Source organism: Lampetra planeri, chromosome 15, assembly GCF_965212315.1.
Source record: "Lampetra planeri chromosome 15, kcLamPlan1.2.h2, whole genome shotgun sequence".
NCBI classification, from domain to species: Eukaryota; Metazoa; Chordata; class Hyperoartia; order Petromyzontiformes; family Petromyzontidae; genus Lampetra; species Lampetra planeri.
This window is the reverse complement of record NC_136121.1, coordinates 1,746,190-1,771,999: the sequence shown is the minus strand read 5'-3', so window position 1 is coordinate 1,771,999 and position 25,810 is coordinate 1,746,190. Positions and strand designations below refer to the sequence as shown.

Below are 25,810 nucleotides of genomic sequence, written 5' to 3'. Positions count from 1 at the left end.
AGGTATTTTGGGTTAGGTCACGTAGATTTAAATGTGTCGTTAAAACTGCCCCCACCCGACAGCCAATCAGTAGGGTTTGTCACGTAAACAAAACATGCCAATTAGTTACTAGTTCAGCACACCGGTGTGTTGGAGAGTAAACCCTCAACATTGACAATCGAGTACAAGGTTTCGCCGCGAATTACAACGAGCCTGATCACACTAACCCAAATAACCCCCCCCCCTCTGCCCCCCCTCTCTCTCTATTTAAAGCCTCGACACAGAAGCGTAGTCTTTATGTGTGTCTTTGTGTGTGTCTTTCTCTGTTTGTCTCTGTGTGAGTCTCTCTCTGCTTGCGTGTCTGTCCGTGTGTCTCCGTATCTATGCTTTGTCTCTCTCTCAAATTTAGCAATTTTTGGAAGAATGTAATCAACCAGGTGGGGTGTTGACTGTTGTGTTGGCCGACTCTCTGTCTTGTATTGCATTATATTTCCAAGTTTATTATGTTTGTTTTCTCCTTTATTTGTACCTGATGACGGTTGCTTGTGTTTCAATCGAAACGTCGTATTCTATTATTATTTAATTTAATTTATTTCCATATGACTTTACCAAAAGCACCAAAAAGTAACCCAAATCACCTTTATTATGGATATTGGTCGAGGAAGCCTAAATGTTAAACTTGTGGAACACAGTTCTTCATAGCAATACTTGACCACCCAGAGGCCAGAGGACATCACCAACCATCCAGCATCATCTTTGTGCAGCAGACATCTCTCTCCATTTTAAAAGGAACACGTTCGTAATTATATTCTGAGAGACAATTATCCACCGTACCATATTCTCTGAATTACAAGACACATTCTTTGTCCCAAGCGGCCACTCTATATTTTGCAAACTTACATTTCATACCTTTGTACCCTGCTTTCCTGGGATGTCATTTTTAAAATAATCCCAAAGTTTGTGGTGTATTTTACCTCCAGAGTGTCTTATTATCATGACAATATGATCGTTTAAAAATAACTGTGCTATTGGTGTCTTGTCGTGAGCTTTATACATTTAATTGTTGATGTCTCACAGCAATTAGCATGTGGTCGAATGATAGAACATGACCCAGCAAGGTAATATTGTGGATTACATTATATAAGCCTTTTAAATGGCCTCATACCCACACGAGGTAATGCCTCATTTCAAATGCCCTGCAAAGTGTTTGGTTAATGGCAACCAAACTTGATTCTTTAACCCTCAGAGGGTACGAAATATGCCAAATTATCGCGGTTAATCACATTTAATCATCAGTGACTGCGATGAGATCATCAGTTTGAGACCCCAGTCTAATCACGAGTACTGTAAAGATTAAAATCCCTACTTTTTGAAGAGTTTTCTCAGTGTCCTGACAGAATCGCATCCCTCTGAGCCACCTACAGGACTCAGTGACCAGTAATATAGAGGTATTGAGGTTCTTCCTATGCAGTGTGTAGCCTACTTCATGTTAAATCATAAAAACTATTTGATATATTTTTTGTCTTAGCATAATGTTTCGTTTCTAACCTAAACGTTTGCATAGATTTGTAAGCAAATTTGCACTTACAATAAAGCAAGCCTGTTCGCCAGATTGTGGCACGAGAGTGCAGGTACTATTTCATACAATGAAGCAACCTGAACAGACCTACTACTCCAACACGAGAAACTTGTTGAGATTCTGAGCGACCGGTGCCTCTCGCGCTAGCACAGTGGCGGCAGGGGGCGCGGTGCTCCTGGGGCCGTGCCCGGCGGTGGCCATGGCCATGGCGGTGGTGGGAAATCTCCCGTTGCAAGTCGTCGGCGCGAAGCCTTCGCGGGCCTGGTCGGCCGTGTTGCTCGGCGAGCTCGTTCCACCATGGCCGGCGGCGGCGGCGTTGTCGAAGCAACAGACACAGTGGTCCTGCCCGCAGCGGCCACTGCACCCGGCCTCTGATCCGGCGTCGCTCTCGTCATCACCACCGCTGCTGTAGGAGCTGTCGCAGCATGACGCCTTGGCAAGCGATCGGTGCAGCGTGGGAGTTAGGCGCGGGATCCAGCTCCGTGGGACCAGGAACGTGGCCAAGTTGAAGAGGTCCACAAACACCTTGTAGCGGTCACTGGGGTAATGTGGGACATGGGTGAAGGATCAAGCAGGTCAACGACGTAGTCATCATGGACAAAGTTCTAATTTCTTTCGACTTTATTTTTGATGCCCCCAGGGTCTGGAATGCTATCGCCAATAAACTGAAACTTGGATCACTACCTGTCAGATCTTCACTCAAAACTGCTCTAGAGGAGTATTACACCCCTAGCTGCCACTGCTATTCAGAATGGCCTGAAATCAAATGTATCATTCCAGTATGATCTTGAGTTTTGATTATAGTGTGCTGATCTTTAAAGGTGTATTGAAAAATGTTGATACTGCTACTGATACTCCTGTTGTTATGGAGTGACTCATGCAGCCAGCTATGGCTGCAAAGTTTGGCCGTACATTTTAAGAATATCGTTTATTGTTAAATTTGAATCACAGTTCCTATGATCACTGTTACATTGTTTTTATAGCGTTATTTTCGTGATTTTGAAAGGTTTTGGTTAAGCCATGTTTGTTCGTTGTAGTACAGAGTTAGCCTGATAACTTTAATCTAAATTGTCTTATGGTTGTTATTGTTTGACTTGCATCCTACTGGGATTTTTGCACACAGCGTTGAAATACGGTGTTTTTTCTGGAAGACTTTTGCTGTTTTTTCCTGGATTTTTCTGTTGCGTGTAGTCACTTTAAGATGTTTCTTGTTTATGTGTTTGTTTGTTGCGGTTGCACCCGAGTCAAGAGCCGCATGGCTCACAGGGTTATACCTAATAATATTTGAAACTGAAAACTGAAACCAGGTAAGGCCACTGAGCTGTATGGTTATTTTTTTCAGAAGCGACCTGGCCATCACAAATTATAGCTCAACAAAGTGGCTTATCGCATGGAAATTTACATCAGCCAAATACTCTAAATGCGTGATGTTGATTCGAAATGTGGAGGGAAAAACGAGAGGACCCGTTAAAAAATCCAGGAGACCACGGGGAAAACATTCATACTCCAAATATACAGGTGTATATCGGGCAAGGTAGTTATCTCGCCATTGTGGCAAGATGTCAACGACACCTCGCCAACACTCTCTACCCGCTAAAAACTCAGAGAGTGAGAGTAAAGAAAACGTACAAAATAAGTCTGCATTCTTCTTTAGTTTTGAGTTTAGAAACATATCTCTTTGATTAGCACACTTGACTTGCAACCCAAAGGTGTGATCTCCCGTCGTGGCAGTTGCATCAATGTGTCAAATGATTTGTACCGAGATCTGCTACTGGTACCGTGCTGAACTTCATGACAAAAACGGCAGTTTTTATAGACTTTGGCGAACTGAGAAATACGTCCGTGATCGGTCTGTCTGTGTCTGGCAAGACGTTGTCTACCTCGCCTGGTATACTGGAGGTCATGGGTTTGATCCCGATCCTATTGCCTGTATATTTGGAGTTTTCATGTTCTCCCCATGTGGACGCATGGATTTTTGTCTGGGTCCTCCGGTTTTTTCCTCCACATTTAGAATCAGCATGCGTTTAGAGCAGAGGTCCTCAAACTACGGCCCGCGGGGCCCATGCGGCCCGCCGAGGACATTTATCCGGCCCATGGTCACTAATTGGGCTGCGCTTGTGAGCACTAATTGGGCTGCGCTGGTGAGCACTAATTGGGCTGCGCTGGTGAGCACTGATTGAGCTGTGGCGGTGGGCACTGATTGAGCTGCGGCGGTGGGCACTCATTGGGCTGCGCTGGTGAATGGTTCAATGGGCCAATTGACTGGACTTGCCCCCCAGGCCTAAGGCTGCCAGCCCTCCCCTGGCTGCGCTTGACTGGCTCTCCCTCCCTCAGCTCCCTCACTTGCCCCTCGGCTCCACTCCCAGTGATATTCCTGTGTGCTGGGGATGTACTGCGATTTGTGAACAAAACTGCAGGTGTAATTAACTTTTTAATGGCACCCGCACCAGTGTGAGCCTGGGGTAAAAGCGGAGTTCCCCCAATCAGACTGCATTGATGGGCAGTGCAGTCTGTATGTCTCTGTGTGGGCAAAGTTATTGCTGGTATATTGTTTTTGTAGCGCTGTATATATATATTGGTATTTTACTAATATAAATTTTGACTCCCTAGGAAACTGATGTCAAGAAAGAGAAACATTGACTCGGAGTGTAGGATATTCAAAGAACAGTGGACTTATGATTAATTTGTCATGCAGTACAAGGAAAGAGCTGTGTGTCTGATATGCCAGAATATAGTGTCTGTGTTCAAATAATACAATTTTTGTCGACACTATGAAACTCAACATAAAGATAAATATGATTGTTAGGTCGGAGAAGTGAGAAAAGATAACATATTAAAACTGAAAAATACATTCACAACTCAGCAAAATACTTTTGTGAAGCAGAAGCAGCTAAATATTTCATCACTGCGAACAAGTTTTCAAGTTACCAAGCTAATAGCGTGCACTGGCAGACCATTCGTGGAGGGAGAATTTGTTAAAGAATGCCTTCTTTCTGTTGCCAAAGAGATGTGTCCAGAGAAGGCCGATTTATTTAGTACAGTGAGTCTTTCAGGACCTACAATTACACGGAGGATTGAAGAAATGGGAGACAATTTGCATCAGCATTTGCAAAACTCCACAAAAAAAAAACTTTCCTATTTTTCCTTGGCACTCGACGAAAGCAATGATGTTCGTGATTCTGCACAACTTCTAATTTTTATTCGTGGGATGAATGACTATTTCGAAGTCACAGAATAGCTTGCTGCACTGCAAAGCATCAAAGGAACAACTACAGGAGAGGATATCTATGAAAAGGTTTGCCAAACTGTGAATGGTTTGGAGCTGAATTGGGCTAAACTAGCCAGTGTGACAACTGATGGTGCTCCTAGCATGGTGGGGTCTAAGAAAGGAGTAATTGCTCGCATTAACCAAGAGATGGACAAACATAACCATTCTCATCCAATAGCCATACACTGCCTCATCCACCAACAAGCGCTGTGTAGTAAATCACTGAAGTGGAACTCTGTTATGAAAATTGTGGTATCTTGTGTTAACTTCATTAGAGCTCATGCACTAAACCACAGACAATTTCAGGAATTTCTGTCTGAACTAAGTGTTGACTATGAAGATGTTCTGTACCACACAGAAGTCCGTTGGCTGAGTCGAGGGAGAGTTTTGAAACGTTTCTATGACTTACTTCCACAGATTACAGCTTTTCTGCTTTCAAAAAACAAAGAAGTACCAGAGCTCAATGATGCAGAATAGAAATGGCACCTTGCCTTTCTGACAGATGTAACAGAGCTACTCAACAGTTTCAATGTGCAACTTCAAGGAAAGGGGAAGCTCCTCTGTGATATGCAATCACATGTCAAAGCATTTGAAGTAAAATTAGGCCTCCTCATCAAACAAGTTAAGGAGGAAAACTTCTGCCATCTCCCCACAACTCAAAATCTGTTAGCGGAAAAACCATTGGTTGCAATTCCCAAACAAAACATGTGTGGATTTACTGGAAAAATTGCAAAAGGAGTTCCAATTTAGATTTAAAGAGCTTCATCTCCATGAACAGGACATACAGCTTTTCCGTAACCCATTTTCTATTGACATTGAAAATGTGGATACAATTTACCAAATGGAACTGGCTGAACTGCAGAATTGTGACTCTCTGAAAGACGCATTCAAGTCAAGCAGCCTTCATAATTTCTATGCATCTCTCCCCTCTGAGACATATCCTCATCTCAGGAACCATGCACTCAAAATGGCAACCATCTTTGGCAGCACTTATGTCTGTGAACAGACTTTTTCCAGAATGAAACATTTGAAATCTCCAACCAGATCTAGACTAACGGATGCACACTTGCATCACTTGTTACGACTAGCAGTGACAAATATGAAACCGGACATTGACCATCTCATTAGCCAAAAGCAGGCCCATAGTTCCCATTGAAATACTGGCAAGTTTGTTGATTTAACTTTACTTGTTCTTCATTTTAAATATTGTATTTGTTCCCGTTTTGTTTCTTCACTTCAAAATAAGATATATGCAGTGTGCATAGGAATTTGTTCATAGTTCTTTTTTTACTATAGTCCGGCCCTCCAACGGTCTGAGGGACAGTGAACTGGCCCCCTGTTTAAAAAGTTTGAGGACCCCTGGTTTAGAGTATCTGGCTGCTATAAATTTACACGTGATAAGCCACTTCGTTGAGCTAACAGTTGTGGCCAGGTCGCTTCCGAAAACGAGCTATATTGCTCAGTGGGTCTTACCTGGTAAAATAAAAATAGTTTAGTTTAGTTTTCCTACTCAATACTAAGTGGCACTCATTCATGTCCTGTAAATAATGTTCATCATATATAAATCATCAGCTATATTAATACATTTTTACTTCAAATCGGTTTAGGCAGCCCCAGCCTCTTCATGGCCATCAGTGTGCTAGTAAGGGGCAGTGTGTCAACTGCTCCTTGTATGGAAAAATAAGAATAGGTTTTACCCTTTATGACAATAAAATGGGTGTTAACATGTTGAAACACCAAATAAAAACCTTTTGCAACGGTTTTATTGTCAGAAAAGGCAAAACCTATTCTTATTTTTTCATACTTTGATACTGGCAAAAAGGTCCCATTTTGGAGCTGCTCACCTCGAGCTATACAGGTTCTGATAATGCATTGTCTTTGTACTGTTCGCCTTTCGTCGTTCTCTGGTCTGACACTGGTGAGACAAGGCCAATCATATATAATTATCAGAGCATGTTTGTTAGCATATTCTCCACAAGCGTGTGTGGTTAATGCAGACTTGATTCCTTGCAAAAGGCTTCTATTTGGTGTTTGAATATCTTAACACCTGTTTTATTGCCAGAAAGGGTAAAACCTTTTCTTATTTTATTTCATACTTTGCTCTTAGCCAAAAGGTCCCATTTTGCTCCTTGTATGTTAAATAATTATTAAATAGCTGTTTCATTCAATCCTGTATTACGCTGAAGAAAACAATGGGGTACACATTCATTTATACTTGAAATCATAAAGTTACTCCAACAGGTAAAATACAAAAATGCATTTTCTGTCACAATAATACAACTAATTATCCATCTATAAAAATGTACTAATTGCATTTCATATATTTTTACAGCAAGCAGTCGGTGCAGGGAAGACAATATCTTGCAACATATGTGATGGGGAAAAGAGTGGGGTCCACAGAGCAGAGCAAAAATGTGGCTTATTTTTCCCTGCTGAATGTCACCTAACGTTACTTTCCTGCCAGCGCATTGCAATGTCCCGCATTTGGAAAGTGTGATGACGACGACGACAATGACAAGCATTGTTGATGTGACTTAAAACATTAATGGCAATCATTGCTCCACGGTGGTGAGATATTAAGTCCCTCACCTCGTATGCAGGAGGTCATGGGTTTGATCCCGCCCCTGACGCCTGTTGTATTTTTGGAGTTTGTATGTTCACTCTCTCTTTCCGTGGTCACGTGGATTTATCTCCGGGTCCTCCAATTTTTCCTCTCCACGTTTAGAATCAACATCACGCATTTAGAGTAATTTGGCTGCTATAATTGTCCATGCAATAAGCCACTTCGTTGGGCTATCATTTGTGATGGCGAGGTCACTTCTTAAAAAATTAACCCGTAAAAACAAAGTTTTTCACTATAAATCCTTTATATGCGTGGCGGCTAGAGTCCTCTCGTCCTCTGGCTTGAGATGGCTGCCACCTATGGGTCAGATGATTGCCTGCCACCATTAAGCAACTGGTAATTAAATATAAAAAAAATTTCCTAAAAAGTGTAAAATTTTGGAAAAAAATTTTCACGAAAATAAATTGTCCCGCACAACGAGTCTGTGTGCAAAATGTCAGCTCGATTGGATCACGGGAAGTGGGTTAAAAAACGACCGAAAGATTTGAACGGTCGTAAGCGCGCAAGCAAGCAAGCAAGTGAACTTAATATAAAGGATTTAAAAAGAGCTAATAGCCCAGTGGGACTTTACCTGGTAAAATAAAAAAAAATGTTTATAGTTTTAGTTTAGACTGGCAAAGGAGATAACGGAAAGGGAGATGGAGCTCACCTGACGGTGGAGCGCAGGTACTGGTAGCCCGACGATCCACCCGTCCCGGCCTTGCTGCCAATCATGCGCTGCACGAGGCACACGTGATTATCTGCATCCAATATCAGGCGTACGAGGATCAATTGAAGCCACTTCATTCGTTCAACAGGACAATCGCAAAGGTCAGCCTGTGACATTTTCTCCCCGGCAACAAACTTTTGACTGGGCAATTCCAATTCAAAGAACATTTTGTAGTGGCACAAATTGGAAAAGTTTTCCAAAAATGTGAACTAACTGTGCAATACACTTTTTCAAATACGGAATTACACTGAGAGTATGCTTTGAAATCCAATCAACTACCTGTTATGAAACATGAATCAGATACATAAAAATGATAGAGGACCATAATACAGGTTTTTATGCAATCTAACCCAAAAAACTGTATTAGGTCTGATATTTGTAGCGAAAGTCTGTAATAAATTGATAGAGAAAATGAAACAAAAACTGAAAAGTATGCAGACAAGCATGGAAAGAAGCATCCTGGGAATTTTCGCTGAGAGACAGAATAACCACATGGATCAGAGAACAAACACAATTTCGAGATGACATATTGATTGCTCAAAAAGCCAGTCGACTTGTGCAGGACACACTCTGAGAAGGGATAATGGCCAGTGTTTGAGATTAACAATGGATTAGCAACACGCCTGAGAGGATGTTAACTGTACAGATGGAGCAATGAATTCAGTTCGTGCACAGAAGCTGGATGGATTGATGCATCGTGAGACCATGAAGGATGTGGGGTTTTATTTGTTATTTATAAATATTTTGTCTTTAGGCCTTTTTTTGGTGACAGCTTGGATGACCACGTAAATGTCTGCCGAGTCAAATGCCCTTCGCAGAAGAACAAAGGGGGGATGCTCCCGTATCAGGTGGTAAAATTGTGGACACGAAAGAAGTGGGACCGGCTATGGGACACAAATCATTGGTTATCTCTATTAAATCTTTACACAAATTAAATACCTCAATCTCGAAATTATGCCTAAATCAGTCTTGTATTTGAAAAAAGTGGCGATAAAACTGACTTGAAAAATTATAGACCTCTAGCCTCTTATTGCGTGTACTGTATACATATTTTTCATGAAGAATATTGGGGGGGAAATAATGAAAAAATTAGAGGCCAGCCAAACCACACGAGCAAGGAAAGGTTTCTCTACCATCACCCACTTTATGACTATCAATTAGATTATGGAAGATGAATGAATAACAAATACCATTTTGCCACACCTTTATATTTTAACGGAAAAAAAAACACCGACTCAGTACTATAACATTGTATAAAACCATTTCAAGTGACAAAACTCCCCATGGTGGGTACAATGAATTCATTGTATATGAATGTTCTACTTCGGAATAATTTGCAGAAGACGTGGCTGCCCATCAGCAGCCACTGTGCACAGCATCAAAGTTAAAAAAAATTCATTCTGCCAATGAGATTTAGACATCATTGTAATGTCGTTTGAGGAGCGAGTTTTCTCCACATGTGCAAAAAGTCTCATGGCCAACAGTTTCAAAGTGGCAACGCTTTTTTGACCCAATGCTGAGCAGCATCTCACAGCCAAAAAAAGGCAACTTCAATGCCAGGCTTAAAAAGTGACTCCCACTAAGCCCACCACTGCGGTCTCACAGCTCTGGAATGGTAAAAAAACCCATCATGCTCAAGTGAGAATTGGACATTTCTCATATCCGATGGAGCCCCAAACAAGTGGTTGAATTTCATATTCCCACCACGTGGCCAATTTCTCCCGAGGACAACCACTGTTGATTTCCGACAAAGTGGTACTTATTTTCTTTCAACCCAAGAGAGATGACAGGTTGAGTTGACAAAGACATCCTTCAGAAGATTATAGTGACAGTGAATTCAACTTCCAAATTTTGAAAATGACCAACATTCGCCCCCTTGTATCCATTGCACTCCCATTGCTCTAAACGTATTGAATAGGGTAAGTGAGAATTCATTATTTGCAATGTATTCAAATGACATTCTAATGGTATGCTAATGTTACATTACAAAGCCACGGGCGCAAAGACAATTACAAATGAGGCAGAATAAAATTACGATAAAAATGAGACGCAACAAACGAGACAAAAAAAGAATGGTGGTATTCTTGAATCAAATGACGATGCCAAATGCCGAAAAATCATCGCAGACCTTGGGGGGTGAATTGCCTATTTCTCTAGGCGACTGAATAAACTATCGAAAATGACTTGTGGCTTTTTCCAGGTCACTGAAAAATACATATATTTCATGGGACCTCCTTTGTCAGTACCAACATATGATAATAGGTTTTTCCCCTTTTTATGGCAACAAAACAGGTGTTCAGATGTTAAAACACCAAACTGAAACCTTTTACAAGGCATCATGTCTGCATTAACTATAATGCTTGTGGTCAGAATGCAAACAAAAAACATGATTTGATAATATATGCATTGTCCTTGAAACGGATTGGTCCACACCAAAGACAGCTTTCTTTTGAGCCTCGTCTCAAACGAGGTGTTTACTGGCAAAGAAAATCCCATTATGTAGATGTTCACCCCGAGCTCTCATTACTCTGATAGTGCATTGTCTTTGGGCTGTACGCCTTTTGGCGTCCTCTGGTCTAACACCGTTTTGAGACTAGGCTCAAAAGAAAGCTGTCTCTGGTGTGGACCAATCAGTTTCAAAGACAATGTATGTATTATCAAAGTACGTTTTTTGTTTGCATTCTGACCACAAGCATTGTGGTTAATTCAGACATGATTCCTTATACAAGGTTTCAGTTTGGTGTTTTAACATCTTAACACCTGTTTTGTTGCCAGAAAAAAAGTGGCAAAACCTATTCTCATATTTTGGTACTGGCAAAGGAGGTACCATGATGTAGATGCTCACCCCGAGCTCTCATTACTCTGACAGTGCATTGTCTTTGGGCTGTACACCTTATGGCATCCTCTGGTCTAACACCGTTTTGAGACTAGGCTCAAAAGAAAGCTGTCTCTGGTGTGGACCAATCAGTTTCGAAGACAATGCATATATTATCAGAGTACGTTTTTTGTTTGCATTCTGACCACAAGCATTGTGGTTAATTCAGACATGATTCCTTATACAAGGTTTCAGTTTGGTGTTTTAACATCTTAACACCTGTTTTGTTGCCAGAAAAAAAGGGGAAAAACCTATTCTCATATTTTGGTACTGGCAAAGGAGGTACCATGATGTAGATGCTCACCCCGAGCTCTCATTACTCTGATAGTGCATTGTCTTTGGGCTGTACACCTTTTGGCGTCCTCTGGTCTAACACCGTTTGAGACGAGGCTCAAAAGAAAGCTGTCTCTGGTGTGGACCAATCCGTTTCAAGGACAATGCATATAGTATCAGAGTATGTTTTTGTTTGCATTCTGACCACAAGCATTGTGGTTAATGCAGACATGATTCCTTATAAAAGGTTTCAGTTTGGTGTTTTAACATCTTAACACCTGTTTTGTTGCCAGAAAAAAATGGGAAAAACCTATTATAAATACGTATATTATTTTGCTTGTCTATCAAGAGCCTCAAAGTAGTGACTCATTTCCCGAATGTCGTATAGGTCTTATTCTATTGAGTGACTTAAGCTTGTGATGCGAATTCTAACTATCGAACCCATATAGTGTGTTGTTAATGATAGTGTCTTCAATTGCATGCCTTATGAATGATCTTTATATGGAATATGCTTTTATTTCTTTTTCAAAGGTTGATGAAATGTGTGTTTTCATTGGGCAAGCTGTTGTAAACATACACTAGTTGTTCAAATGCATCCTTCAAATTGGATCTACCTTGGCTTAGAATTTATAGTTACACACAAAGAGACAATTTACTTTTCTGTGTCACTGTGGAGCCAAAGACATGCCTAAATCAATACAATTTAGAAAGTACACAATACTGGAATGTTACACAGCAACGATCCGTTTCCCATGGGAAATATTTCTTCGGAGCCAGTTATTTCCCACGTAGCATCACATTTGCACTAAATAGGCCAATATGTATAATTACGGCCGGGAACTCAATGATGTTCACGTTCACTTGAGTTTAACTGTACAAATACCTTTAAATAACAATTATTTTCAAGAAACTGTGTCACTTCCAATGGATGTCAGGCTTGCACAAAATTGAGGGAGGTCAGCGAGGTGGAGGCGACACGTGGTGAATCCCAGCCTTGTTGCTCTTCTTCCCTCAAACCGGGAGTAGCATCTCTGCAAACATGATGGGAATGCCTTGTGCTACCTTCCCCCCTGCAGAGCCCACTAAGTGCATGCACAGCCGGAAAGCCGCGATGCTTGTTTCCGTGCTGATTACGTGAAGTTGTTTTTCGTTCAAACACACTGGCTGTACTGAAACATCGTCACCTCTCTATTTTGTTCACGTTTCAAACACTGCCCGGCTGAAATAGTTTTTGACCTCTTTTTGCTCACGCTGTTTTGTTTTCAAAGCATAAAGTAATTTACGGCAAACAGCTCAGACTAGTTGTTCAATGTAGTGTTTTATGAACTAAACATGCTTTAAAAATGTTTATAATATACATGTATGCCTTACCAACAAAAATGTACTTGCATTACATTATTGCTTGAAATATTCAAAAACGCCAATTCTATTTAGTTCCATGCATCCAAACAATGGACAGGGCTCATCCCCACCGTCCATGGCCAAAGCTTTCACGACACCATCACCCAAGGCAACTCCTTCTTTCAATATAATTATCTGCAGGGTTCGTCAAGTCTGTTTACATTCACACGATTTAATACAGGAACACCGGTGACATGTGTCTTACAAACAACTGCTATTGGGATATATACTTTACTAAGCAATGCTCTTGCTACATTAAACCAGACCCATGTATCATGATAAATAAGGCTATAGAAAAAAAAAACATGCTATCTTGGTAGGCCATGTTCCATCGGAATTAAGACCAGCTATTTATGTTTGCTATGAGCAACGCAGACGCTTACCAACTCTTCTGATTTGATGCAATTGCGATGGCAAAAAAAACTCAACTTCGTAAATTATAATGAAACTTCTATTGCATTTAACTATTTGGAATACTTTTGATTTGAAGCTTTCGTGACTGCAGGAATCCATACTTTTGGGTGCTTTCGGTAAAGTCACGTAGGTAGAAAAATAATAGATCGCAACACAATCAATCATCATCAGGTGGGACAACCACAGCAAGAAAAACTGCTGAAGTAGGCGAGAGATCTGCCGTGGCACGAGGAGGTGGGTGGAGAGAGGGGGCGGGGCAGAAAGTGGCCCTGCGGCAGCACTTAAGTCAACGGGGGAGAAATCTGAGAGATCGGCTTCAGGGGGGGAAAGAGAAGGGGAGGAGGAGGCCGGGCAGAAAGTGGACCCCGCGGCAGCACTGGAGAAGAGATCGGAGAGAGATGCACAGAGAGAAAGACACAAAGAGAGTCGGAGTAGGGGGGGAGAGAGGAGGCGGGGCAGGAATTTTTGCCTCCGCATTTAGAAACATGCCTTTAGAGTACAGTCGATCGTGGATTATCTGGCGTACAATTATCTGGCTTCCAACATTATCCGGCGATCTCGAGCTGATCCGGCGAAACCACCAAAACCGCTCCAAAGGCTGTAACCAGTCCGGCGATCGGCACCATGTGCGTAACAAAAAAAGATAGCTAAGCTTTATTTCAGTATCAAATATATACAGTAGATGATACACTACATACAACAACTTAAACAATAAAAGGACCCCCGCGGCAGCACTTGAGTCAATGGGGAAGAGATCTGAGAGATTGGCTGCAGGGGGGGAGAGACAATAAGGCTCACCTGATCGAGTCTCTCACCTTTCTGAAGAGATGCCATGACACCAAGGTAATACCGATCGCCTTTACACTCACATCTGCTGCTGTCACTTCTCCTAAATCTAAACGGATCTTAAGGGCCAGCCTAGCTTTAATATCAGAGAGAATAAGATTGCTCCGATTTGAACTTGATAATTTAGACAAGATTCTCTTATAATCACACTTAGAATTAACAGAAAAATTTTCCACATCTGATTGGGACCATGTAAATAGCATGACAGTTTCTTCAGCTACTGAAATGTTCACCAAATGTAAAGTTAACTTGATTGAAAAATTCAACCTCCTGTCAGAGAAGCCATAGCCACACGTTAAAAAGTTAGATGTTAACAAGATTGTCATCAATAATAGTAACATCCCAATTTCCGACAGCCTAAAATCGGTACTAGCTAAAGGGTTCAATTTCGCAGTCACCCATAAACACATCCCAGTGGATGATATCATTGCCCAGGTCGACGTAGCCCTCAAAGGTTTGGGACACATGCCGGCAGACATTGCTATATCTGAAATCGCTGCTATCCTCAAAAATGCTAAGAAACCCATTAGCAACATCAGCAGGGACGAGCGTTTTGATCTCTCTCAATTAAAAAACAGAGATGACATAGTCATCCTCTCAGCCGACAAGGGCAATGCCACTGTCATCATAGATAAAACCACTTCCAACAATAAAATTCAGGACCTTCTGAATGATGGCAGCTATACCAAAATCAACAGAGATCCCACCAACCGTCTAGCTACAAAAGGCAACAATATCATCACTAATTCGACTTCTCTAATCGATTCGACCAAGTAGCACTCTCTAAAACCTTCGGCTGCTAAACCACCCATATTTAATGGACTTCCAAAGATCCACAAATAAGTTACTCCACTCAGTCCAATCGTCTACACCATTAACTCACCCACCTACAAACTGGCCCGATTTCTCTCTGAGACCCTGCTTCCTTTCACGGGCAAGATCACCTCAGCTGTAACTGAACTCAGCTCACTTGGTTTCTCTAATCAAGGACATCTCACTGTCTCCAGATTATGTACTTATCAGTTTCGATGTAGTCTCCCTGTTCACCAAGGTACCTGTACCTGACACCATTGCAATCATTGAAGACTTGGTCCAACAGGGACTGAATCTATATGTACCAACTTTGGTAAGGCACTGCCTTACCAACACCTACTTCACCTGGAATGGTACATTCTACAAAGAGAATGAGGGTACCCAAATGGGTTCTCTATTATCACCAGTGGTAGCGAATGTTTTCATTGAGAAATTTGAGACAGATGCCATCCAGACATTCACCATACGTCCTTCCTTGTGGAAGAGATACGTAGATGACACGTTCGTCATCTGGCCACATGGCCTGCCAGCACTGAACCAATTTCTCAACCACATCAATTCCAAAGACCCATCTATCAAATTCACCATGGAAGTGGGAAAGGATGGCCCGCTACCATTCCTGGATGATTTGATCGAGAAGAGACCTGATGGCTCGTTGGGACACTCTGTCTACAGGAAAGCCACCCACATGGATACCTATCTAAAGCCTGACTCCCACCACCATCCAGCTCAGAAGAATTCCCTCATCAAAACACTACACCATAGGGCCCGTTGCATCTACGACCAGCATCACCTAGCCAGTGAGCTGGAGCACGTACACCAAGCCCTCAGGATGAACGGATATTCTGACCGTACAATCCGCAAAGCTGTCTCCCCAGCTATGGGGAGACAACCATCTGAGGATCTAACCAATACCATCACTTTGCCATACATAGCACGGGTTACCAAAATATTTACAAAATCTTAAACAAACACAAGATCCAGGTTCGTTTGAACACAGTACACAAAATCCGTGATTTGATCCCATCTGTACAGGATGTGATTCCTGATATGCAATACCCGGGTGTCTACAAACTGAGTTGTGGCTGCAGCAGCAGTTACATTGGGGAAACGATACGACATGTCTCGGACCGCGGTTTACGAACACAAGGCAGATCTTAAACATGGTAGGACCAATACCTCTGCTGTTGCTGATCATTGTTTTAACGCTGTGGGCTCACACAAAATTGACTTTTCCAAGACGAATAGTACTCTGCAAACCCACCGGCTATTATCAGAGATATATAAACACAGACACAGCTTCAACCGACAAGATGGGTACAAACTGATCAATCATTGGAAGGACGTTATTAACCAGGTAAAGTCTTAACTGACTGTGATGTTTCCATCCTACCTGCCTATGTCAGCTGTTATTTCTGACTCGCTGTGTGTCTTTCTTTCTCTCTGTGCATCTCTCTCCGATCGCTACTCCAGTGACCCGGGTGCTGCCGCGGGGTCCACTTTCTGCCCCGCTTTCTCCTCTCCCCCTTCTCTCCCCCCCCTGCAGCCGATTTCTCAGATCTCTCCTCCGTTGACTCAAGTGCTGCCGCGGGGTCCACTTCCTGCACCGCCCCCTCTCACCACCCACCTCCTCTCTCCCCCCTACTCTGACTCTCTGTGTGTCTTTCTCTCTCTCTCTCTGTGCATCTCTCTCCTATCTCTACTCCAGTGACCCGGGTGGTACCGTGGGGTCCACTATCAGCCCGGCCTCCTACCCCCCCCCTTCTCTCTCCCCTTCTGCAGCCGATCACTCAGATCTCTCCCCCGTTGACTGAAGTGCTGCCGCGAGGTCCACTTTCTGCCCCGGCCCCTCTCTCCCACCACCTCCTCCCCCTACTGCCGAGACCTATATAACCTCGTGCCACGGCAGATCTCTCGCCTACTTCAGCAGTTTTTATTGCTGTGGTTGTCCCCCCTGATAACGATTGCTTGTGTTGTGATTGAAACGTCGTGATCTATTATTTTTCTACCTACGTGACTTTACCGAAAGAACCAAAGAGTAATGTAGAATAATGTTCATCCGTAAAAGCCAAAACTGAGTATTCAAGTCTTCTGACTCAGTGAGGGGTGTCCTGCATTGGAACGTTCGGATGGTCTCTGTCGATTGTTTAGCGTGTAGGACGAAATCAAAGTGCCTGGAGAAAAGACCACGTGCACCACGGAGAGTACAAAGATCCGCTGAAGCAATGTAGGAACCCCTTGGCTGGCCGCTTTGTCGTTCAACATTTCAGCAAATCTCATGCACACGATGAAACATACGTGATCCACCAACCCTGCCTCAAATGTATTAAATTCCAGGTGTGGCTGTCAAGATCACCACAATGAGTGGAGAGACAATGCAAATACATCTCTAAGTATGGTAACGACACAAGGGTTAAACATGAGTGACAGGTGAATAGTATTATTCGAACACAAACACGGAAATGTGATAATACTAATAATGCTGTTTGATTATCCAAGAACACTGTGCACTGAGTGTCATGACTTTTAAGACAGATCTGCATTGTATTGTATGACCAATGCATATTTAATGATTCTTCTTAAATACTAGCACACACGTCCTATTCTATGAGCAGCCAGCCAGGGGCTAGCCAGCTGTCCAATCAGGCAACCTACCAGCCAGCCAACCAGCCAAACTTATCGTATGATGATGATAGGAAAAGTGACAAAAAAGCAATAAAATAGATTAAAATTATTTAGTGGTGAAAAAAAAACCTAGACATGTTTAATTAAATTACAATATTTCTCTGAACAAAACACCTGTTAATCTGTTCCTTCCCAATATTATCGGGTCGGTGCGCAGTCACAAGTTCGAATTTGTGTGTCCAGTATTTGTTACGTCTTTCTGAATATCACCACCTGCTGTGCTGTCACTGTTTCCAAAATGTAATATGCCAACCCTATTAACACACCATTTATTTTAACACGATTTAACAGCAGGCCATGTAGTAGTTTGGGCCCCAGAAGTGACTAAGCAGCTGAGAGAGCGTTCATAAAAGGTTTTTGCGGGGGGTTTGTCTTGGCAGAATTAACTGCCACGTTTAATAAATGTTCTATGCAACTCTTGGACTGTCATAATGCATTGATTTGTTGTGATTACAACTGTGATTCTCAACTCGTAATTTCTCACGAGTCAATTCGTGTTTTTCACGAGTGATTATTTACGATTTGTGCAAATGTTCGATTGTTACATTTAGCCTAATGAAGTGAACAAACTGTACAACTCGAATGTCAAAAACGATAAACATATACATGAGATGGTAAACGAGAAACAAAAAAGGAATCAATAATGGAATGGAACATTGACCCCAAATTGTTACAATTCATACCATGATAATGACAGTAGAGCGGATATGCGCTGTGAGTGGACTAGTGGCCATGGGAGGTAATGACAGGGGAGTCAGCCTTACAGTGTAAATGCACTAGTGGCCACAGGAGGTAATGACAGGGGTATAAGTTGTGAGTGCGAAGGGACTGGTGGCTACGGGAATGTTCGAGAAGGGAGCGTGGTCAGATGACGGAAGAGGACGGTAGAGTCTGCCGAATTAATCGAGCATCCAGAGTCACCAAGAATGATCGAGAAGGGGGGCATGGCCTCGGTTGGTATATAATGGAGACTTGGGGCTGTTGCAGTGGGGTCTCCGTCGATGTCAAGTGAACGTGTCTTCAATAAAGTGCCATCTCAAGAGAAGTGTGTCATGTCGTAATTACACAATCACTGGATATGTGAATAAATTCGCGTCTAATAGAAATGTAGTAGGTTCAAATTAGGTGCACACACACACACACAACTTGGAGGCAACACTATTTATTAAACGGTAAATAATATAACACTCTACATGAGGTGGTGACCACCTTCCTCAACTCACTAACACTCTGGAACACGACACAGACTGGACCAGGCAGGCAACGGCCTGCCTGGCCCAGGACGACGACTCGGGACTTGACGACCGAAGATGTCTTCACCTTGGAGTACAGTACAACAGCAGCGCTCTGCGTTCACACCACGCTTATATTTGGTTTTGCGTGGCTGGCTCCGCCCCGGCGTGGCTGGCTCTCTTCAGGCCACGCCTCCCTTCCCAGGACACGCCTCACTTCCCCCACCTATGGGAGGGTCCGGATCCCTCCACCACGTGACCCCCCAGGCACCCCCTTGGGGCCCCCAGCCTTCGTACGGGCCGACACAGTAGTGACCTTTCTCTGTCACTACAGAAAGATAAGCCTGGACCTAGATCTATATGTATACATTCAATGTCGTGTTTCAACAGTATGAGTGTTATTATTTTAGCAGAGATGCATTTTTTTTTGGAAATGAGTTGTAAAAAAGCAAACTATCATATTGCCGCACTGTTGCCTTGCAGGGATCATCTCCTACAGGCTGCATCTCTGCATTGTCCACAATGACTGCTGAAATTTCCATTGTCATTGTAGATGTCATTCTTGTGACCTCAACAGTTAATTCATGGTTGGGCAAGATACAGGCTGCACTTCGTTTTAACATCGAGGTCACGCAAGCCAAGCCACGAATTATACCCGTAAAAAACCCACACATTACAGTACTTCGTATTTAACATTTAGTCACCAGAGAATGCCTCACTGAACCTCAGCTATTTTTCAGGATGGTGGTGTGAAGTTTTGCGGTGAGTGTTGACAATTGTTGTATTTTTACTCGAAATAAATTTCTGGTAATCTTTCAAATTCAGGCCATGATGCCAGCACATATGGCCTACTCTCTTTCAAGTAACATCGCGGGATCTTTAACATCCAATGTGAAGCAGAATGCATTTTTATTGTACGGTTAATGTATGTTGAATGCCTTTCGCACTGTACATAGCCAACCGTGCTCATACAAATGCAGTGTTAACCCAGGGAGGGTGTTGGGTTTTAATCCACGAACCTCTGCAGCAAGTGGCAGTGGCGCACTCCCATATGGCAACACCGCAAATTCCACATAGATGGATTCTGAACCCATTTTGCTTTACTGCCATCCCGTGGCCATCTCGAAACCATGTGAGTTTGGGAGTTTTACAAAGGTGCATAATCCACAAACCCGGCCTCCAATCTACTGGCTCACAGGCGATCGCCAACACACCTGGGCTTGGTGTTGGAATCTTTGACAGTGTTTACACAGTGACACTTTGCTACTTACGAAGCGAGAAGACCTGGAGAAATTGTTATATGTTCTCTGGCCAGCTGGTTTCTTTTATTTCACAGAAATATAGAAGAGAGAGACAGGGAGAGGGACTCACAGCGCCACTTTGTCATGAGTGAGTCGAGATCCATAAGGCTGTTGAGCAGCTGAAAAGGCACTTGAAATCGAGGCTCTTCCCTGGAGCAAAAAACACACAACGGGGCACGATGGGCAAGTCAGAAAATTTCAACACCTGCCGCATGACGGCAAATTAGCGGGACATGAAAGTGAAGAAATAAAGAGTAGCGTTGTTGTCAGAGTGGGGGTAAAGGGGTTTTTTTCTTCAAAGAAGATCAATGTCTCTTTTTTTTACGTGAACGTTAACAAAAATATACATTTACATATTTTCTATAGTTTTTATACCTTCAACACTACATACAGGAAAGCACAACATTTTGCCAAAACGTAATAGCAACAGAAGAAGTGTAATAAAAAGTTAAAATATAATTACATTTGTATTTGGGAAACCTACAGACCTTAATTTAATACAGAACAAAAATCAGAGTGCAGATTAAGTGGGGTTTAGTTCAAGGTGAGGGTGGGCACGATTGGGTGACGAGGCTGTGTAGTTTGAATTTGATTATGTTTTAAATTACTTATAAAGTGCCCTTCATCCCATTATAATTATCAGCCATGATTAATCAATTTCGAATGAAATGTTTACTTCTTAATTTTCCACGTGAAATTACTGGACATCTGTGAAAAAGAGCCTCACAGCTCGCCAGGATTAAACACAGATTCCTATTCTGATGTGCACGTGACAGGGAGTCAGACCAGAACTTGTTCGCCTTTTGGCGTCCTCTGGTCTTACACCGTTTGAGACAAGGCTTTAAAGAAAGCTGTCTCTAGTGTGGACCAATCAGTTTCAAAGACAGTGCATATACTACCAGACCATGTTTTTTGTTTGCATGTTCGCCACAAGTATATGTGGTGAATGCAGACATGATTCCTTGCAAAAGGTTTCTGTTTGGTGTTTTAACATCTGTTTTATTGCCAAAAAGGTTAAAACCTATTCCTTCATAATTAATAATCCCAAACGTGTCCTTATATGACCCTTACACTTGTAATACTACGTGCCTCCTCAAGGCAGGTGGTTAACGCAAGGTGAATGATCGCTTCACTCCACTTAGTAGCCTCCATCACTGGAGAATGAACCTTGATCTTCAAGGCCCGTAAAGAAACGTTGAATTGTATTAGTGTCGTCGCCAGTGATCAACATCCCCGAATGAAATTCATCTGATTCAGCATTACACTAAAACTATTCAACTGTTTTCATTTTACCAGGTAAGGCCCAGGACTGAGCGATACAGCTCTCTTTCAGAAGCGACCTCACCACAAATTATAGCTCAACGATGCGGCTTACCACGTGGAAATGGATTGCAACCAAATACTCTAAACGCACGTTTATAAATGTTGAGGGGAAAAAACCCCGGAGGGCCCGAATAAAAATTCACACGACCATGGGGAGAACATGCAAACTTAAAATATGCAGGCGTCAGGGTCGGGATCAGAACCTAGGTCCTCCTATATACCAGGCAAGGTAGTTAACATCTCAACACCGCAGGACCCTTGGGACCTAGGGCTGCCTTTCTCTTCATGTATAGTATCTGCATGTCTTTATGTATAGTATCTGCATGTTTTTATGTATAGTATCTGCATATCTCTATGTATAGTATCTACATGTCTTTATGTATAGTATCGGCATGTCTTTATGTATAGTATTTGCATGTCTTTGCTTGTGAGAGACACAGAGAGAGAGAAAAATTATCATTCTTCCAGGGCCACTGTGTGGTTACTCCACACCCCCTACTCCTGCATCCCATGCTCACTCGTGTTGCTGTCTGCGTGTGTGTTTGTGTATATATATGCATAACTCTTTGTAATGCTAATTACGTTTGTTTTGTCCCAATATAAATATGTAACTGCACTTTGTGCATGTATTATTGATACCGGGCTTACGATCTGTAGCTCCATTCTCTCATTCTTGCAACAAGGACCTTATTTCCAGAGATGTTTAGCAATGGACAGGCTGCCGGTAACATCGTGCTCTTTAAAATTGTTGAGAAATACACAGCAGTCCGAGGCGAAGCATTCTCTGCACCTTTGAAATAAAGACTCGTCTTTAGAAGAAAAAAAAACCCTTTCAAATTACTTTGTCAATTGTGCTGTTAGGGACATGCCATGAGAAGAGGTTTCCACTGGGATCTCTCGCACAGCAGCCCCTTTGTGTTGGAGATTGGCCCACGGACACACATGTCGCACGGGCAACCTATTCTTCATTCTTCGAATGGAAAACGTTGTGCACCAAGAGTTCTTACAATAATAAAGCTGAAAATGGTATATGCGTAGCAAAACCGAAGCTTCATATCATCGGCATGATTGTGAGGTTACGTGTAGTGAGGCGAGGAAAGCTAGTATTCATTTACATTCCATGGTCATTCGGTATGAGAGTTTTGCGTGGCACGCGTTGAGATAGATTTGATTCAACGCGACACAACCTGTAATTATTTGCGGACAAATTTTGGATCTCGTGCACTGCCGCACCTCCGATGAGCATGATAGGCTGAATACGGTGCAAAATAAGTTCTAAATACTCATTAAGTGATGGTGCCCAGTGCAGTTAACACAACCCTGGCAGTTAACACACCCTGCCACCTTGATTGCCACGTTCACCTCTCTCATATTTACATAGATTTGAGTTTTTCTCTTGCTTAAGTGTTTTTTGCGGTTGTGCCGGACATCTCTCCCATGTGTTTTTGGGTTGTGTCGCGTGTTGCTTGGCATGATGTCCTACGTTTCACTGCATGAACTGGGAGCTTCTGCAGCAGCCTGGAAACACATTGGAGAACTATTTTTGTTGTTGTTATATTCTTCCTTTCATTGGGCATGTTTCCCTCTCCACGGTGGAGAGCAGTTAACTACCTCGCCTGGTATACAAGAAGTTGTGGATTCGATCCCGATTCGATCCCGACCCTGACACCTGTTTGTCTCTCTCCCCGTGTGGTCGTGTGGATTTTTCTCCGGGGCCTCCAGTTTTTCCCTCCACATTTAGATACATGCGTTTTGAGAATTTGGCTGCTATACATTTACACGTGATACGTCTGTTCATTTGTGGCCAGGTCGCTTTTGAAAAAGAGCTATTTCACTCAGTGGGCCTTACCTGGTAAAATAAAAAAAGTAGTTAACTTTTAGTTTAGTTCATACTTTTCTTCTTCTTCTTCCCCCATTATTTCCCTGCTCCACGACCACCGCTTATCTGGCCTCTCAAGCACCTGGGATTTCCTTAATTTTGTTGTATCGGCAACCGAAATAATTAGGTAAAAAAACTCGCTGCAATGCACATAATGAATACGAGATGGTGGTCCTTAATAGATTACATCACGGTGCGGTCCTTAAAGAGCAGCGTGTGGATCTGCAGGTTGCCGACCCCTGGGCATGGTCATTGGGACATACGGAAATTCGACACCCAGTGTTGGCAGAGCCTCGAACGAGACTTGCCTGCCAGATAACGCGGTGGCAGTGGGGTTGCCACGGTCACTGCATGGTGGCTCCGGGGCTATAAGAGACCATGTGGTTATACAACGACTATCCTGGGGCATACCTCCGAGACAATCTATGAGAGGGCGTGGGGGTTTGAGTTCCCGAGTTCGATTCCCGCTCACGACCACCAACACCAGTAACGATTATCTGAACCAATCCTGGGCCTCTCCTATGCCTGGTGTGGTGTGACAAAGGCAATCGGACGTGGTGCTGGCAACCCACCTCCTCGTGTGCCGTGCTGGCCTTCATAGGTACTCGCTAACTGCACTTGCCCCAACATTCTATGAAGTCTATACGGGAGATCTTTGCCTTTGGTGGGTCTGAGAAGTGGTGTGCAGCGTCTGAGCGATGGTGCCGTGAATTGTCGATGGAACTGTCTGTAAATATCGTCTTGCTTACTGGGGCTTGGATTTGCTTGAGCCCTGTGCACTGTGGGTTCTATTTCTTGATATTGCCCTACACGCATTATTACTTTCGTTTTTGTTTTTACTTCACACTGCTTTGTCAATCCATTGTTAGATTAAGTCATTCCTGTGTCTTGTTTGTCATATAGGTTATTTCAGCATACTTCCCCACGCTGGTCATTCCTCGTCAAAGAGCTGCTTAACTCGATGGGTCTTAACCAGCTGAAATAAAGTCTGAATAAGTCAAAGGGGCATAGAGGGGATAGTGCGGCCCACGGCCGACCACCGATGCAAGTTTTGGCTCGAAATTTAACTCAATGTATGTATGTATGTTGAACTTCTTTCGAACCATACGTAGCCAACCATGCTCTTCGGAGGTGCGGGGAATGACAACAAACTAAACACCAAAAGCAGTTCTTAAGACATTAGTTTTCAATCTATCTGGTTTAAACGTGCATAGCTCCTAGCGGCTTCCTAACATCGGAAGGAAGAGCGTTCTGGACGGCCGCAGAAGCACATCTGAAAATGCGCGATGCGGTGACCACCATCTTTGTTCGATGGCCAGCCAGAAGCCGCTGCTGCAAGGATGACTGGAGTTCACATGAGGGGTTATGCTCCTAATGCAGTGTGCTAACCACTTCACCAGCACTCCACCACTCTTGCTCCAATTTTTCCGAATTGTTTTCCCCTCGGTGTTTTGTGTCTCTCATATGCATTGCAAAACACTTTGAGATTCTGTTTTAGTGTTCATGCTGGTACTCGATTATAACATCTAAGCACAAACGTTGGCAATGGTGTAGCTTGCTGATAAATGCTAAAAGCATAAAACACTTATTGGACAATTTGCAATGCAAAATATTACCCTTGAAGGTCTGTCCAGCTCGAGGCTTGTATTAATTAAATACGCATTCTGAGTATGTGTATATTTTAACAACTTAGAAATACGATAACACTGTACATCACTCTGAAGTCATTTGCCAGATATTGCACAATTTTGTCAGCTAATTTTTCTTTCTGTAACAAACGCAACTGTAGTCTCTGCAACTGATGGATAAACCTCTAAAATCCTCGTGCAGAGGGGTCAAGACTCGCAGGGTCAGCATGGACTCAGTCTGCCGAATAGGCCGGTGTGCGTAGGACAGACACCTTGTCACAGAGCTGCGGTGACCTAGGTTACATTTTCCATTTTCTGACGACAGAATTACTCTGCTCTCCTGCCCCTTGACATCTCTGCGGAATTGCAAGTGATACTTCATGTTCTCTTTGTAGATTGCTAATATGCGTACAAGAGATCACGTGCGCACACGTTGTTTTTTTACCTGTAGAAGTAAATCATTAAGGCTCCCTGCAGGGCCTTGTATGACAGTCGTCGAGTTCCTGAAAAACACATCAGACAATCCACATGCAAGTTAAATTTATGAGCATGCAACACACACGGCTGTGTTCGCTGGCATCACTGTGAGAAAGCAGGGCGGTGATGATGCTGCTGCGTCGGCAGTCAGAATGATAATCTTTGTTTATCTCTTGGAGCTATGAAGCTCTTTTTCGCAAATGTCCAGCGATGGTGTACAAATAAAGTCAATAACAACGCATTAAAAGGTATGGCCCTTCAACATGTGCAATGAAGAAGGGTCATTACCTGTTTTATATATATAGTGTCAATGATGCATGTGTTGAGTTTTTGTGAGAGTAGAGATCAAGGAAATTTGTCATTAAATAGCAGGTGCACTATAAGTGATGCGTAATGGTGAAACATACAAATTGTTGACTTTGAAGCTCATAAATTGTAAGGTAAAATTACGGCAAAGGCAAAGCTAAGCAGAAAGGAGATCGATCATTGAAAGAAAACACCGACT

General features: G+C 42.8%; 1 protein-coding gene across 2 annotated transcripts in view; it reads right to left on the bottom strand.

Annotated features, from left to right (window-relative positions):
• Positions 1-604: 604 nt before the first annotated feature.
• TDO2 (tryptophan 2,3-dioxygenase) overlaps positions 605-25,810 on the bottom strand; it is a 128,548-nt gene continuing 103,342 nt past the window's right edge. For both annotated transcript variants that reach the window (XM_078600824.1, XM_078600825.1), the window contains 4 exons: positions 25,274-25,331; positions 20,069-20,148; positions 8,099-8,189; positions 605-2,096 (listed from right to left, as the gene is read on the bottom strand). In XM_078600824.1, coding sequence (XP_078456950.1) covers positions 1,649-2,096; positions 8,099-8,189; positions 20,069-20,148; positions 25,274-25,331 — 677 coding nt within the window. In that variant the 3' untranslated portion in view covers positions 605-1,648. The remainder of the gene's footprint in view (positions 2,097-8,098; positions 8,190-20,068; positions 20,149-25,273; positions 25,332-25,810) is intronic.